This window comes from Octopus bimaculoides, chromosome 5, assembly GCF_046866305.1.
Source record: "Octopus bimaculoides isolate indiv1 chromosome 5, ASM4686630v1, whole genome shotgun sequence".
In the NCBI taxonomy this organism is placed as follows: Eukaryota; Metazoa; Mollusca; class Cephalopoda; order Octopoda; family Octopodidae; genus Octopus; species Octopus bimaculoides.
In genome coordinates, this window is record NC_142932.1 from 110,158,103 (window position 1) to 110,173,858 (window position 15,756).

Genomic DNA, 15,756 nt, shown 5'->3' on the forward strand with positions numbered 1-15,756 from the left:
CTCCTTGTTTCAACAAAATATTAACTAGTCAAGGAATCCGTATTCTGATTTCCATTTGCAATGAAAATGGACAAGAATGAATATTGTTATGGTAAATTTATAATCAACAAGTCCTATACTCATCTTCCATTAATCAAAATCCAGAAGAGTTAAGCTGCAAAACCTATTGATTATATAAGCCAATAATTTCATGGTAAACAATTGGCATTTCTAATCTTACTTTTCCAACAAAGCAATTTGAATATGTGGAAGTTTTATATTACCAAAACTGACTGAATGATTACCTCCATCCTTAGCCCTTTAAGCATCCAAATGTGATGCTTATTCCCTGATTTCAATGGCCTGATTGTCTATTTTTAGAGTAAAGATCTCACTGGTTTGAAGGTAAGATTACTTTGGCCAGTTAAAGTCCATTGCACACCAAGTATCTAAACCAAAGTCAATACAGGAAAACATTTTGAATTGTACAGGACCAGATACTTATAAGTACATTAGTAATGAAATTAAACAATGAAGTAGCATCTGAATCTATATCAAATATGCAACTCAGAGAAATAAACTAGATTACATAACCATACACAAAATAACAAAAACAATGTTTTTTTTTAAAAAAGCACAAAAACCAAGTTATTAAATAATTCTTTAATTTCTTTTTTTTTTTCCATTGTTGTTTTGGTTAATGATAGATAAAAAGCACAAAGACATCACATGCAGCGTGAAAATGGAAATGACTTAATATATTGGAGCATCTATGTACAACAATAATAACTAAGTGAGAAAATGCTTGATTTAACGATACTGATAATTATAGTTGGTAGATGGTGGAGGTGGCGGATTGGTTGTTTTTCCAGGAGGTGGAGGAGGGGGCTGTTGCTGAGAGTTACCACCCGGCTGATTTTGCATCCACTGACTGTACATGAAAGCCATATTCTGTAAGTTTTGCAAATTCTGTGTACCAGCCCCACTAGTTGCATTACCATTTTGTTGATTAGAACTAGTTGACTGTGTTGGAGGTGCTGGGGCACCGCCATAACCATTCATCTGATAGGAGTTCTGGGGTTTTTGAGACCCATACTGTCCGGGTGCTTGTACAGGCCGTGAACTATTCTGGGTGCCATAGTTTGAACTATTTGCTGTAGGATAACTGGAATTCTGAGATGGATAATTAGATTTAGGACCCACATTACTACCAGTATTATAATTAGGCTTTGAATGCATTCCATAACCACCGGTCTTGTTCCCTACATTAGTGCCATAACTTCCTACATTATTTTGGTTAAAGTTACCAGAGTTAGCTGAAAATCTATTTCTTTCAGAACTACCACCTGGCTTAGATCCAAACGATCCTCTGGACTGACTACCAGCTCCATAGTTTCCTGAACCTGAAGACCCACCATAACCTCCACGAGAACCACCTCCACGATCACGGCCACTACCATAGCTGCTCCCACGAGAACCACCTCCACGATCACCACGGCTGCCACTAGATCCAAAGCGGCCACCACTTCCATTATCTCTATCCCTGCCACCTCGGTAGCGACTGCGTCCTGGAGAAGAAAAAGGATAAATAAAATATGAAGGTATTTAAATGAGCAAAAAAAAACACATACGAGTAAAAGACTAGTTAAAATATAGGAACTAGATCTCTTCTTTGAAAATTAAAATCATGAAAATGCTCTTAAGCATACAGATTTACCTATTCATTTCAAAACATGTAAATTGTGCTTATTACATTGGTGATAACATGACTTTAGGAGCTAACCAAATAATATAGTTTGACATTGTCATTTTGAGTAATACCAATCACCATTTATTTTATATGGCTAACTTTCATAGCAGTTTAAAATTAAAAATCTGAAAATATCTTTTTAAAAAAAGCCTTGTACCATAGATTCTAAATCCTACTTGACATTAAAATTTTTACAAAACCAGTTTAAATTTAAAATTATAACAAAAACATCTTCGTTAGGAAATACTAAAAAGTTTTGACAATCACATACTGTATCTCCCTTGCAAATTCCAAATTCTACGGAAAAAAAATTGGAAGATCGAAGAAGATTTTTTTCTCTGCCATACCACAGAAGCATAAAAAAATAACTTAACATGCTTTATTGTGGCCATGGCACAATGTAATAATATAAAAAAGAATTACCTTTTCCAAATATTCCTCTTGCACTCTCTGCCAATTGCATTAATTTAGGATTGATGACTTGGTTAGCTTCTTTAAGCACAGACATAAGGTCTTGAGCTTGTTTCATATTAGCAGGAGTGAAGAAAGTGTACGCAGTGCCAGTATTGTTGCTGCGAGCAGTTCGCCCAATACGGTGAACATAGTCTTCTGAGGTGGCCGGGTAGTCAAAGTTTATCACAAATTTTATATCATCCACATCTGTAAAATTGTTACAGGGCATTGTTGGGAAAACCCCCATAACAAGAAGAAAGGCAGAATATTAGTAGGAATAAGATTTATTTGCTTTTAACTGAAATCAGAAGAGCCAGTTATGTCTATTCATGAAATACTATGAAACCAACAAGAATGCACACTCCCACAAGCTTGACAATTTTAACTTTGAACAAATTTTAGTTAGGGCCAAGAGCTTACCCTGGGTAAGAAAAGTAGTTAACTTACCTTAATTGCTGCCATCTTACCTGCAACCCCAGGGTGTTTACTTCCTGTCCCCAACTTAAAAATTCACCTGAACGTCCAGGTTAGTAGTAACCAATTGAAAGAGGGAGCATGCATCTGGCTGGTATCGGCACTTTGCTCTCTCTTCTTGAATGCTTTTGTTTACAGTAAAACCAAGAAAAGGTTTAACACAACTGTGCGGTGACTATTAAACTGTCAGTGAAGAGACAGTAACTGCTGGCCGTGTGTGGTGAAGGCTAGCCTGCTAGAGGCTAGACATTTGTTATTTGCGTCGGTCACATATCCGAGTACATGTTTATGTAAGTCTAACAAGATACCCTTCAGCTGTCAGCTCAGCATGCAGGAAGCAAAGTCCCATATGCAGTTTTAAGAGTAAGCATTCCCTCTTTGCTGGCAGGTTTCCGACATGACTCCATCAGGACAGTTGACAAGGGAGAGATAGGAGTAGAGAAGTAGTCCGAGAAACCGAACTTTAACATCCGGTGAGTCACGGGCTGCAATGCTGAGAAGATAATCCTGGAAATTCATAGTGAGGAGGTGGCTGCATTATCCAAACAAAAACATGACATTCTGTGTTGCTATGAATCGGGAAACACCACTGACAAGGATTAATGGTAAGTCCTGTGAGTAAATTCCAAAATATACTATCAATGATTAATATATAACTTTAATTTCTCAGATGACAAACAATCTAGCAATAAATCTAAAATTGGAGGCATGTTACTTAACACAATACAAGCAAAATTAACATTTGTCAAGTAGGAATAAGTAGCGGCCAACTGCATAAATTATAAAATCACATAGAAAAGACATTAGATGAAAGAACCAATAATAGGACTTAGTTTGCTACAAAATAACTAAAAAATTTTTAAGGTAATCTCATGTAACTTAGAGGATTAATTCACTATGGACAATCTATAGCTGCTTTAACAGGTTTAAACATGGAAACACTTTAATAGCCCTTAAATCAATATACTATAACTTCTTGAAAATTACAAGTTGACAAAATATGATTTGTATGTACTTTTACATCAACTTAAAAAGCAGTTAAACTCTAGGAAAACACAAGAAAGGTTAACAAGGACTCAAACCTTGATTAAACATAGCACAAACAATATGTCAAAAGTTATATTTACATACACACACACATTCACCTTTAACACTTCTCCATTGTTTATTACTCACTGAAAAGCAAACAGCATCAGTTTATACCAATACCCAGCAGTTTCAATCTTAGGTGTTTCCAGACAGAATAGCAACACTCAGTACTATACCTTACCAGATTTGTGTGAGAAAATCCTAGATCCAGGTCAGTGCCAGTAATGCATACTATTTTATTGCCACTACATTTTTATTGAACTTGTGAAATGGGGGCAAAAAAAAAAAAAGAAAAAGAAAAGTGTTTATCAAATAAAAAGGCATTAACCCAGAAAATTCTGGTTAAAAAAAAAAAAAAGAAAAAAAAAGAGGAAAAAAGGGGGTGAAGCAAAAATAAGATGAAGTTGAAAGAAAGGAAAGCCAGTGCCATTTAACTGTCCAAGACAGGTCTGCTGCTTGTGCAGGTCAAGTCTTGAAACTGGAACTTGTTCTCCAATATCACCACCTGAATTCCTCACGCCAGGTCGGGGGAACTCAGCACTAAGAATCATCAAATTTATTACTTTCTGGATGTCAACAACTGAAGAGGAAAATTTCTGCACCTTCCCCTCAGCTCTTGAGAGTAGTCATGCCGGTCCAGCCTGCATCAGTAACTTTCTATGTTCCGCTGCCAAAAGAGACTTAGAACTTATTACTGCGACATAAAGCAGAAGAGTTAACAACCAAAGCAGTTGTTTATCATTCACTCTCACATGCACACACACGTACTCAAACATTACAAGTTATGTACTGTAACCAATGCAATCATTTCATATTTACTCTTTAAAGAATGTTTATGAATTCAAATTTAAATGTACTTTAAATGAAATTAATTTCAGTTTTAACATTTCTTAATGAGACTCTGGAGAGAGTTTGAAATTTAAGTTATGAGTTATTACAAATTCAACATTTAAAAGTATGTAATTAATAAAAGAAAAGTGTGAAGACCTTTCTTCAGTTTTATACAAACCTAAGCCTCTAGATGCAACATCAGTAGCAATCATAATTGGTATACGCCCTGTTCTGAATTCTGTAAAAGGAAAAGATAAATGGGTAATCTTCAAATCTGACAGTTGCACTTAATAGTGCTGAATTGCGAAAATGATGTCATCAAAGTTAAAATCAAAAGCAGAATTGTTACTCACCACTTAACACCCAATCTCTCTCTGGTTGTGACTTATCACCATGAATAGCCATAACAGGCCAGCTGAAGGAAAATGATTGAAAAAATAGTTTAACAAATGCATGTAGATGTAATACGGTTACTATTTCATAGCTTTGAGTAAGTGCAAACACCACACCTATCTGCACTAAGAACTATTAGGAAAGTGAAAAGCCCTCACCACACTGATGTGTATTTAACACACAGATTTGTCAAATTCAAAAACAACCCATACAAAAAAGATTAACCTTTCTATTAATACCAAGTAGTCAGTCTAATACAAATGTACCAACAGCTTTTCATAGAAATTTGATCAGGAGACTAAAGGTTAATCAAGTTTTAAACATCCAAATCATTATTTCAGAAGAAAACATTGTGATAAAATATTTCTCATTTCATCAAACCAGCAATAATGGGGTGATTTATTGGAATTATAAAAAATTTTTTTTTAAAGATATCAACCATCATCAGTTTTGGTTCATTGAAGTGGTGTAGGCAGAGCTAAATGCTCAGTCTAGAGACAAAACAGCAAAAAAAAAATCTGAACTTTGTGCTCCCATCCTCCAAAAAGCCTAACATTTTCAAACTAGGAAATACAGAACAAAATCCATATACTATTATATTCCCATAACATTTTTTATTACCTAGAAAACAAATCAAATAAAATACAGCTTCCTAAAGCAAATATATCAACCTGAGTATAACAATATGGCAGTATTCATGCATAAATGTAACTTACCCATCACGCTTCATTCTTCTTTGTAACTCATCTGCTCTCCGTTTAGTCTCAACAAAAACTAATGTTTTGTTTTCTTTTTCATTCATTATCTCTTCTAGAAGCTTTACTAATCTACAATTAATAGAATTTAAAACATTTGAATACATGCTTACACATACGTATACATAAAAAAAAAAAAAAACATTCAAAACTATTGCAGCTGAAATAATACTCACTTGTGATCTTTCTCAGATTCATTACAAACATCAATTATTTGTAAAATATTGTGGTTCGCACTAAGTTGCAGAGCACCTATGTTGATCTGAATGTAGTCCTTAAGGAATTCCTCAGCTAATGATCTCACTTCTTTTGGCCAAGTAGCACTCCACATAAGCACTTGGCGGTCGGGCTAGAAAAGGAAAATAATAAAAAGTTTGTAAACTAAAACTCAAGACACAAGACCAAGTCAAATATTTTCAGTAATGACAAAAAACTTTAATTACTTACCCGAACCTGCTCCATAATCTTTCTAATTTGTGGTTCAAAGCCCATATCCAACATTCTATCAGCTTCATCCATAACTAAATATGTAGTTCTCCTAAGATTTGTTTTACCAGCTTCTAAGAAGTCTATAAGACGCCCTGGTGTAGCAATGCAAATCTCTGCACCTAATAACATTAAAAGAACATCACATGAGAAATGTGCTATTTCATATGAAATCTAACAAACCTGTGAAAATCAATCATCCTGACATAAGTGCACCATGTCAGGATGGTGCACTTATGCCAAGAAATCTTAAAACATTTACACTGAAAAAGACATCAAGAGACCGAACAATATAATAACTCTTCCCTGCCTTATACATTCAACACTCAAGATGTGACCCTCAAGTAAAAGGGAAAAACTAATTTATTAAAGGGCATCTGGGTGTAAAATAATGTTCCAGAAAAAACCCATCCAACATATGCCAAGTAAGAACAAGCAATAAATGTAACTATTTATCATTAGAAGTAAAATACAAACAATTGCTTCTAAGGGAGTTGATTAAATCAAGTAAAATGCTGGTACTTTATTGCATCAACAACAAAGAGAGGAGTGGCAAATTTAACCAAGGCAGAATTTAAACTCAACATTAAGAATTGGTTATGCAAAGCATTTTCCAATGCTGTTTCTGCCAATCAACCACTAAATAATTGTTTCTAGCATAGGCACAAGGCCAGAAATTTATGGGGTGGGGCTAGTCAATGCCAGTGGGCCAGAAAGGGCTGAAGCTTACCCTGATGGGATCTGAACTCAGAATGTAGAGAGCCAGATGCCGCAAAGCATTTTGTCTGACACTAAATATCCTGCCAAATCACTGTACTAAATAATGAAAATTAATATTAACCAGGTGCAGGCAACCTTTTCCAAGATGTGAGCAACATGAGACATGGTTCATCATCTGACTAACTGCACCACTAAAAAATTCAGTGTAATTCTCATTAGGTATGCCATTCAGAAAGTCCCGCCTTCTACAGGTAGCCCATGACTAATATAAACATTAGACACTAACAAAGTTACTGTAAAACACTAATATTTAGATGCTGGCTTTAACTCCTTTGGCACCAACCCACCCACCCCTAGTTGTACAATACAACCTTCCTGTTTTACAAGAGAAAACCTTTCATTAAAATATTTAATTAAAGTTCCTAAATATCAACTTCATGAGATATTTTACTAAATTCAATATCTTCAAGATTAATGTAAATGAAGGTGACTAGTTTTATTAGAAATTTAATTCAATTGCAGGCATTTGTCTAAATGTAATGATACCAAAGAAAAAACAAAAACACTAACCTCTTTCCAAATCTCTGATTTGGGGGCCTTTAGGAGCACCTCCATAAACGCAACTGTTGCGTACCTTTGAATGTCGGCCAAATTCAATAGCAACTTCCTGAACCTGTTGAGCTAGCTCTCTAGTAGGTACAAGTACTAAACACTGCAACACAAAAGAGCATTTAATTAAAAGGCAAATTCTTACCAAGCATGTCAAATAATCGAATGAGATTAAAAGGAATGAACAAATGTAGAGAAGAAAAAAATACTTAAAGTTAAATACTTACAATAGGACCATCTCCTCTTTCTAAATATGGTTGGTGATTTATATGCACTATAGCAGGTAACAAGAACTATAAAAAAAAAAAAAAAAAAAAATCTTGAATCAGTTTAAAAATATTTCAGGGTAGAAATTTTGATAACTTATCAGGGTAAGGCATTTGGAAGTGGCAGCATCAGTTATACTTCTGATGAGAGAGCTGAAGGAAAACCCGATAATGGGAACTTATCTCCCTTTTGCCAAACTAGAGAGCTTTAAGAGACAAGAAAATGATACGCCACCAGAAGTAAAGTAAACTAGCAGGACAAACACAAATATTTTGAGCTTCTATGAGCATGTTATAAAGAGTAGATAAGCTTTGTTAAGTGACATGGTGTAATTAGAAGTCTAAGGACTACATCATTAGCCCTTCAACATTATAATCTAGAGTCCTAAGACTCAAGGGGCCAGTTACATGGTTTTTTAAGTGACTGGAATCACAATCGCATCTCCCAGAAAAAGGTGTCTGTTGCAAGGAAACCCATGGACTATGAACACAACATAAAGTCTGGGAACCAAAACCACAATCTAGCGAACGAGTGCAACACCTTAACTACTAGGCTATATATGCCTTTACTACTCCAGCTTCTTATCCCCACTCTAGGGAGTGTGCTGCCTGAGCAAAAGGACACATAATATGCACATACTTCCTTCTGAATGTTAGTAGAGCAGGCGAAATGGACAGGTGGCGTAAAAGAAAGGTACAAGGTAAGAAAATACTGATAAAATAAATCTAAGATGGACATTGAAATTAACACCTAATTGCTTTGTGACTACTTGCAATCAAAACTTGTCTTAAATTTAAGTAAGCAGATAGCTGGCAATCTACACAGAATTGGGGGGGGGGGGGGAAAGAAAGCCGAGGAAAATAAATGGGCCACTGGCATGAAAAACTGGTTACTAAAAACACCTGTGAAGCATTGATAGATAAGAAATTCCCATGCCAACTAAATATACTGCTGCTTATCACTACAAGCTAATGGTAAAAAAAACTTCAGCAGTGACCGGACTTCTTTGTAAAGTATATTAACTAGCAGAAGCACCACAACTCCAAGCAGCTCTACCCTATCTTACGCAGAGTTAATGAGTAGACACAGAACCACGATCATATCAACACAGCTAACTAGTGCCAACATGAAGAACACCCAGTACACACTGCAAACGGGCTCGTTTTAATGGCTGGATAACCTTCCTAAGCTGAAAATAAAACTTGTGTAACAAGTCCCCCACCCTTCTGTCAAACAGTACCCCTAAATGTGTTGACTTGGACCAACTCCCATCCCAACATGGACAGTAGATGAAAATTATACGTCATATTTTACAACTTTTGTCAAAGATTGGCTACAGCTCCCAGACAGAACTTATATCAGTCCTGATTTATAATCCCTTTCAAACTGAAGTATTTATTCCAGCTTACAACCATTTTTTTCAACTTGTTAAAAAGCTTATTTGGTTTTGAAAAAGCAGAAAATTTAACAATCACAAAAATAAATTTACAGTCATGAAAGTGATAGTTTTAAAAGAATGATAAATGGAAATAAAAATTTACTTACTCCTAATGTCTTACCAGAACCAGTTCTGGCAATACCAACTATATCTCTACCAGACAGTGCTATAGGCCAGCCTACAGACTGAATGGGTGTCGGATTAGCAAACCCGCATTTTGCAATCCCTTCCATTACATAATCTACAAATAAAATAAATGAAAATCATAAATTTATGTAGTTAATCAAATGGCAAAATTTTGTACAACTTGAACAATAAATGCAAATTAGCTTTAGCTTACCTGGATAACCTGCTTCATGAAATGAGAATATAGCCTTTGGAGGATTTCTACCACGAATTGTAGTGTCATTACTTTTAAGAAAGGCTTGAACTTCATCCTGGAATTAACATTTGTATATTTTGAGATTATGCACAAAAGTAACTGTAATATATTCTTAATAAATTTAAAAAATAAGAAATCAGTAAAAATTCCTATAAAAATTATTTTATATTTACATATATAATGAAGTTAATGTATATATAATTGATAAAATGGATCACATACTAAATGTCTATTGGTAACATTAGGGTGTTCTCTGTAAAAATTCTTCTCAAATTTAGGCAATCTTGATAAATCCCATCTTGGTTTCCTAAGACGTTCACCGGGTTGACTGTTTTTGTTAAGACGGCCTCCAAGACCACTAGATCCACCACGGCCACCACCAAATCTCATGCCACCCAAACCACGTGATAAACTGAAATAAAAAAGAAAACATTGGCTTTGAAAAATTTTAAGTTTCTATATTTCTTCCACATTTCAAAAAAAAAATACTAGCATAAAATTAACTTCGATTGGCAGAGATCAATGAAATCTAAACAAAATTTAAACTTAGCCTGAATTAATTTAAGATTCTGATAAAATGATATTTTTAAATAATAGGGGATGAATATATAAAGACATATACGATGAACATATAAAGACGAATAGACTGAAAATTCAGTAAAGTAAATCGGCAGTGTCTAAGAAAATATTGCAAAATCCAATGGTCCAACATGCATTTACTATTACTTTATTTTGAAAATTCAGAAACGTGAAATAAAGGATAGTAATGAACATGATTACGTTATCTAGAGTAAAACCAGTTCTGTGCATGGCTCGCCATTTATTTTTATGCGATTCCATGTTTATTAAATTGAGGATATGCTGCATCGTTGAGGTTTAACCCGGCCAGTAGAACGACAGCCGAATTTTTTTTTTTTTCAACTGGAAATCACGTTCGTTATTTTCAGAGGAAAACTTTTAGCTATATTACAATAATCTAATCATTGCCTATTATTTTTCACATCGATTCATTGTTTCGTTTTCCGCCATTATATCACCCATACATTTACATTAAATGAACACAGAAATTAGGCGATCTTTGAGCCAAAGCGAAAGATTGCCACTTGTAATTCTACATCCTCGTAGACTTATATCTATAAAAACGTTCATTTTTTTAGCAAGTCAGAGAGGGGGGGGGGGCGCAATCATCTATCTGTAGTTATGTCAAATGTAAATTACATTGGAGAAGGACCAAACCAGCTATTCATATACACACCAACAAATTCATTTTTTAAATTTAATTTTCGTTGTAAAGCTGCAATCAACCCACTGTGGAACCTGTGCCAGTGACTAAGTCGCAGTTAGTTTTGACAACTTATGAAATGAAGAGAAATCAGGAAAAAGTTCACTATGTACACCAGGTTTCCACACTCCCCTCAAATTTCAATGCTCTAAATTAGGCTCGCGTATTTATGGATGAATACGGTTCTTTCATCAAGATCTTCATTAAAAAATTATGACAACGTTTCGCTTCGTGATCCAAAAAGTACTGAAGTCAACCAAAGATCGGAATAAAGTACTTAAATTCAGCAATAAAATAAAACAAAGAACGCTTTTCTTCGAAATTGAAACGTATCGTAATACGATGAACAATGAAATTTCAGTTAATTTTCTTGCATCGTCGAGATTAATTCCCAGTTCAGCTGTTTGCTGCAAAGATTCGATTTGATTAATATGCTCAGATGGGGGAGTTTGGAGGTGATTTGAATGCAGGTATTAGTAAAGTATTTGAAGCAAGTTTCTTCTCGGGGTCTCGGTGAGAGGCAGTGGATCGGAATGTTATGGAGCAGGTCGGTGTCAATTGAGAAACAATAGTCAGCTGGTATTTCAGAGATACGTACACGGTGTTATCAACCGTCCTATACAGATTGAAGAAAGCGGTTCATACAATTTGTTAAAATACATTCGACAGTATTATCCTATCCAAATCTTATATTTTAGTTTATAGTTAAATCATAAAATAAAAGCATTTTACAAAAAGGAGAGGCTAATGCATTTTTTGAAAAGATGGGGTGGGGGTATTTCCATTTAATTTACGATTATTTAAAGCAAACGTAAGTAAAACGCAAATTCTTTTCACTTTAATGTTTTTTTTCCTTCGCCAATTCGCTAAACAAAATCAAAAATTTTAAATGGGGGTGGGGATGGAATTAGAAATTTTTTCTTTGCATATTCATAATCTTCGACATCTAAAACGTAGGGTTGGGAAATTTTTTTTCCAAAAAATGCATTTTTCAAAGAGGTGCAAAACTGCATTAGCCTCTAAAAGGATTTGAGCACATCCGGTTGATGTCATTTCATTTCAACGAAAGCAATACTGCTTCCCATGCTTAGTTTCCGGAAAATGACTAAGCGAAACGTCGCTGAAACGAGCGACGTTTCGCTTTAATATAGTATTCTCTCGATATGTAAATTCTTTAATATTCACCACAATAGATGGCGTGAAATCGTGGATTCCAAAAAAGAAAAAAAATTCTGGAAACTGAATTTCTAAGAAAAATCGATAAAAAAAACATGCACTTTTATCAGCAGCAATTGGAAAAATTTATATCATACGTTAGTAACAGAAAGCAATTTTAAAATGCTGCAGCACATCTGAAACGCCGTTAAAGATTTCAAATTTACAAATAGGTGGAAATTCATCCGGCCAGCTTTTATGTACGAGTGCTTGCTTTACGTAATAAAGCAAACAATATAAGTACAAGCATTTCCCAATTATATCTTATCTGCATCGTTCCAATTTAAGTATACGCACTGCCGAAGCAATTACATCGCATTCATTTTGCCGTGCGTATATCAAGGAGGCATGGGAAACCTTATCGAGTTGGGGGCCACACTATTAAAAAAAAAAAATTCTATGCCAAATTTTTCGTTAGGCGTACCATTCAGTATGTCCCGCGGGCCGCACTTTATCAATGGCTGACGTCTCCTCATGATGAATTAACGAATCTAATTAAACTCCCGGCACCTACTTAGATTGGCACATCAAGGGAGACAACACACATTTTTATATGTGTACTACACATACACAGGGTATGGTTTTCATCAATAGCTTTCCAAACGAAAAAAAATTTATACCCATGATTGCGACGCCAATCCCAAATATAGAGCATACATGCAGCACGTAGAACAATGGTTTGAACTCTTCAGTTTATAGACACACATGGTAATATTGAAAACTACTTCGAAGGAGAAATTACGTGGTCACTCGATATGCTAGGAATAGCAGCTGTTTTAACGAAAATGGTTGTCATAATAAAATTGGAATTAGTCGGAAAAGATTAAGACCAAATAATTACGGCTGAAACCCTATTCATAATGGCCGACTAGATTAGAGTTGAAGTGAAACTAAATTTTTACCTAGCCAAAATTAAAAGAAAAAAAAAAATCATTGACTGTACTTCAAGGAATAAGTATTATTCCAATACTCCATTAGAAACCGGTTTTATCTTCATTATATATTACCAACAACGTATTTTATTGCCAGTTCTACAGAAAATAAATTAAACTTCGGCCACACCTCAAATTTCTTTGTCGTTAGTAATGTCAAAATTGTAATAAAGTATTACGTATTCCATAACATATCAATTTAAATACAAGAAAAAAAAGGTTAATATTTATATTAACCGAGAAAAATTAAATAATCCCGTAAATGGAGAAATGACGAGTTGCTATATGCAAGTTTTACAGTACAAGAGCTGTACTTTGAAAACCTACACACCAAGTCAGGTTTTTTGCAGGAGCAAATATGCTGAAAATTTTACCTCAGAAATGCCTCGGCAGACTCTGCGAATATTTTAAAGTAAAATTCTAAGTCTATTTTCATGCGTGCTATCACACACACACACACGTTGTATAACTAGTTGTGCCATATCCCCAACCACCATAAATCCTTCTGATCTACTATTGATACAAGGTCACGAATATAAAGGTTTTTTTCGCCCTTTAAACTGAACCCTAACAAAAACTTAACCAGTACTTTAACGATAAGGATGAGAAAACTAACGATGATCGGAGAAAATATTGCAATTTTCTCAGGCAAATTGAATGATCTTGCCATTCATTCACTGCCCTTTAAGTACTCGTATTAGTCATCAAAATAAAAAAAATTTAATATCTGAGATAAAAATCACTAAAATGACCGCAGCCACTTGGCTGAAACACATAAATAAATAAAGAAAGAAAAAAAAATTCAAGCTTATTTCTAAACGTAGTTGAAAGCTGCCATTAATAATCACAAGCAGGGGGGAAAAAAATCGGTTTTCATGAATAAAAAATAAAATAAGCAGGTTTAAGGATCGAATGGACTCTATCAGGTATCGAGAAGCAACAGGGCAGTAAAAGGAGATAAATAAACAGCTAAGAAAAATTAACGTCACTGAATCACTAAATATCTATTTTCTACGAGGTAATTGATTATAGAAATCTATTCGTTAGCCATTTTGTAATACGTGCCCTACCATTCCCCTTTTTATTAAGACGAAATATATTTCTTTCACGCAATACAAATCTAATAAAAAGAAAATAATCTAAAGCTTAAAAAAGGGGTAAACTCGGAATTAAAAAAAAGGAAAAGCTTGATCATTAAAAGAAAAAAAGAATAAGAAAAATATCCTTGACCGGCAACCTAGAAAAAAAAGTTACGTAACAGATTTTTTTTTTTTAACAAAATATAGGCAAAGTTATATTGTTTAAAAAATATATATGTATGTTTGAATAATTTCAGTAATACGTGTAAATGACGATGAGGAAAATGGAAATATTTTCTTCCACGTGTTTTCCTAAAAATGTTGGCCATCGAAATCAGACGCTGGCAGCCATTATTATCTAAGTCTCTCCTAAAAGTGCAAATGTGAAATAGACGACGACATACTTTTGAAGAGACGAATGAGACGAAAAAAAACAAAAAAAAACCCGGAAGAATTTCAAAGTTAGAAAATACGTTGAGGTCCTTTTTTTTTTTTTAAATAACTAAGGCTGATAGAATTAAAAATCTTCAAACTAAAAATTAATTCTCTATTGCGTGCACCTTGACTACACTAAGTGACGGTAGAGAACTACTTTCCAGCAAAGCCACCATTTTGAACGATTTATAATTTGTACGTGTACATATATTTACACATACATATAATCACACATGTGTATATATATATATATTTCATATAAATACATATATATAGACACACATAAGCACGTGTGTGTATATATATATATCTTTATACACATAAATATTTTAAATACATAAAAACAATTTGGTTAATAAAAGAGATTATTAGACAGTTCCATTGAAGCAAACGAATTTTTTTTTTTCATTTCTTTACGAACCTTGAAAACATTGGTAATAATTGTAATACAGAATTTCTTGAAATAAAAGACGAATATATATATATTTTTTTAACAACGGTCTAAACCCAAATATTTATCTGACAGCGTTTCTTGAATATAAGAGTTAAACTGCCAAGAAGTGTTATTAGAGGTCCGTTAGAGTAACACGACTGTCGGCAATGAACTCAACAAGACCATCTCGTCGTCAGCTTCTCAACCTACGTAACTAGATTTTAGCATAAGTAGCTGTCACGTGATAGCAATCGCCATATCACAATCCCACAAAAAAAAAAACCCCCACACGCAAAATCTTGAGTTATCTGCTCTTGGCATATTACTCACAAGCATATTACAAACCCATTCATATATTTTTATACATATGCAAAACAATAAAATATGAAGCGACTAGAAAAAATATCTTATATTGAATAAATCTTCAAATGGATTGGAAAAGAAGGTTTAAGAAATACTTTACCCTTTTCGGTCGGCGCGACCAGAATCGTACGATCTCTCTCTTCTGGACATTGTTATGTATGAAAATTGAGAAAAATTTTTGATAAAGAATTTAAACAAAAGTTTTCAGAAGAAGAAGAAAGGATTTTAGTTTTTAGTTTGATTTTAGAAATAAATGTAAAATATGTCAGTTTAAGAAGGGTTCTTAAATATCCTACTGGAATTAATCTAGTGTTCACCAAACGGTAGTACCGCACCTTAACACCAGGCGCGGATACTGTGAAGTGGAAAAAAATGAAAATTACTACGCGAT

General features: G+C 34.2%; 1 protein-coding gene across 2 annotated transcripts; it reads right to left on the reverse strand.

Annotated features, from left to right (window-relative positions):
- Nucleotides 1-627: 627 nt before the first annotated feature.
- On the reverse strand, nt 628-15,729 carry LOC106880622 (putative ATP-dependent RNA helicase DDX5). Of its 2 annotated transcripts, none has more exons than XM_014930647.3 (13): nt 15,466-15,729; nt 9,849-10,038; nt 9,585-9,681; nt 9,352-9,485; nt 7,767-7,832; nt 7,501-7,642; nt 6,172-6,332; nt 5,901-6,073; nt 5,686-5,796; nt 4,930-4,991; nt 4,755-4,814; nt 2,153-2,389; nt 628-1,547 (listed from the first exon to the last, which is right to left on the reverse strand). In XM_014930647.3, exons 1-13 carry the CDS (start codon nt 15,513-15,515, stop codon nt 790-792), a joined length of 2,241 nt encoding a protein of 746 aa, XP_014786133.1. In that variant the 5' UTR covers nt 15,516-15,729; the 3' UTR covers nt 628-789. The 2 variants fall into 2 exon arrangements, with proteins under 2 accessions (XP_014786133.1, XP_014786134.1); XM_014930648.2 differs by lacking the exon at nt 15,466-15,729 and adding an exon at nt 14,991-15,205.
- Nucleotides 15,730-15,756: the final 27 nt, after the last annotated feature.

Coding starts and splice junctions, on each gene's coding strand:
- LOC106880622 (XM_014930647.3), bottom strand. CDS start 15,515: ATGTCCAGAAGAGAGAGATCGTACGATTCTGGTCGCGCCGACCGAAAA. Junction 7,833..9,351: donor GTTCTGGTAAGACATTAGGA/GTAAGTAAATTT, acceptor TTTTTTTTATAG/TTCTTGTTACCTGCTATAGT. Junction 5,797..5,900: donor GAATCTGAGAAAGATCACAA/GTGAGTATTATT, acceptor TATTAATTGTAG/ATTAGTAAAGCTTCTAGAAG.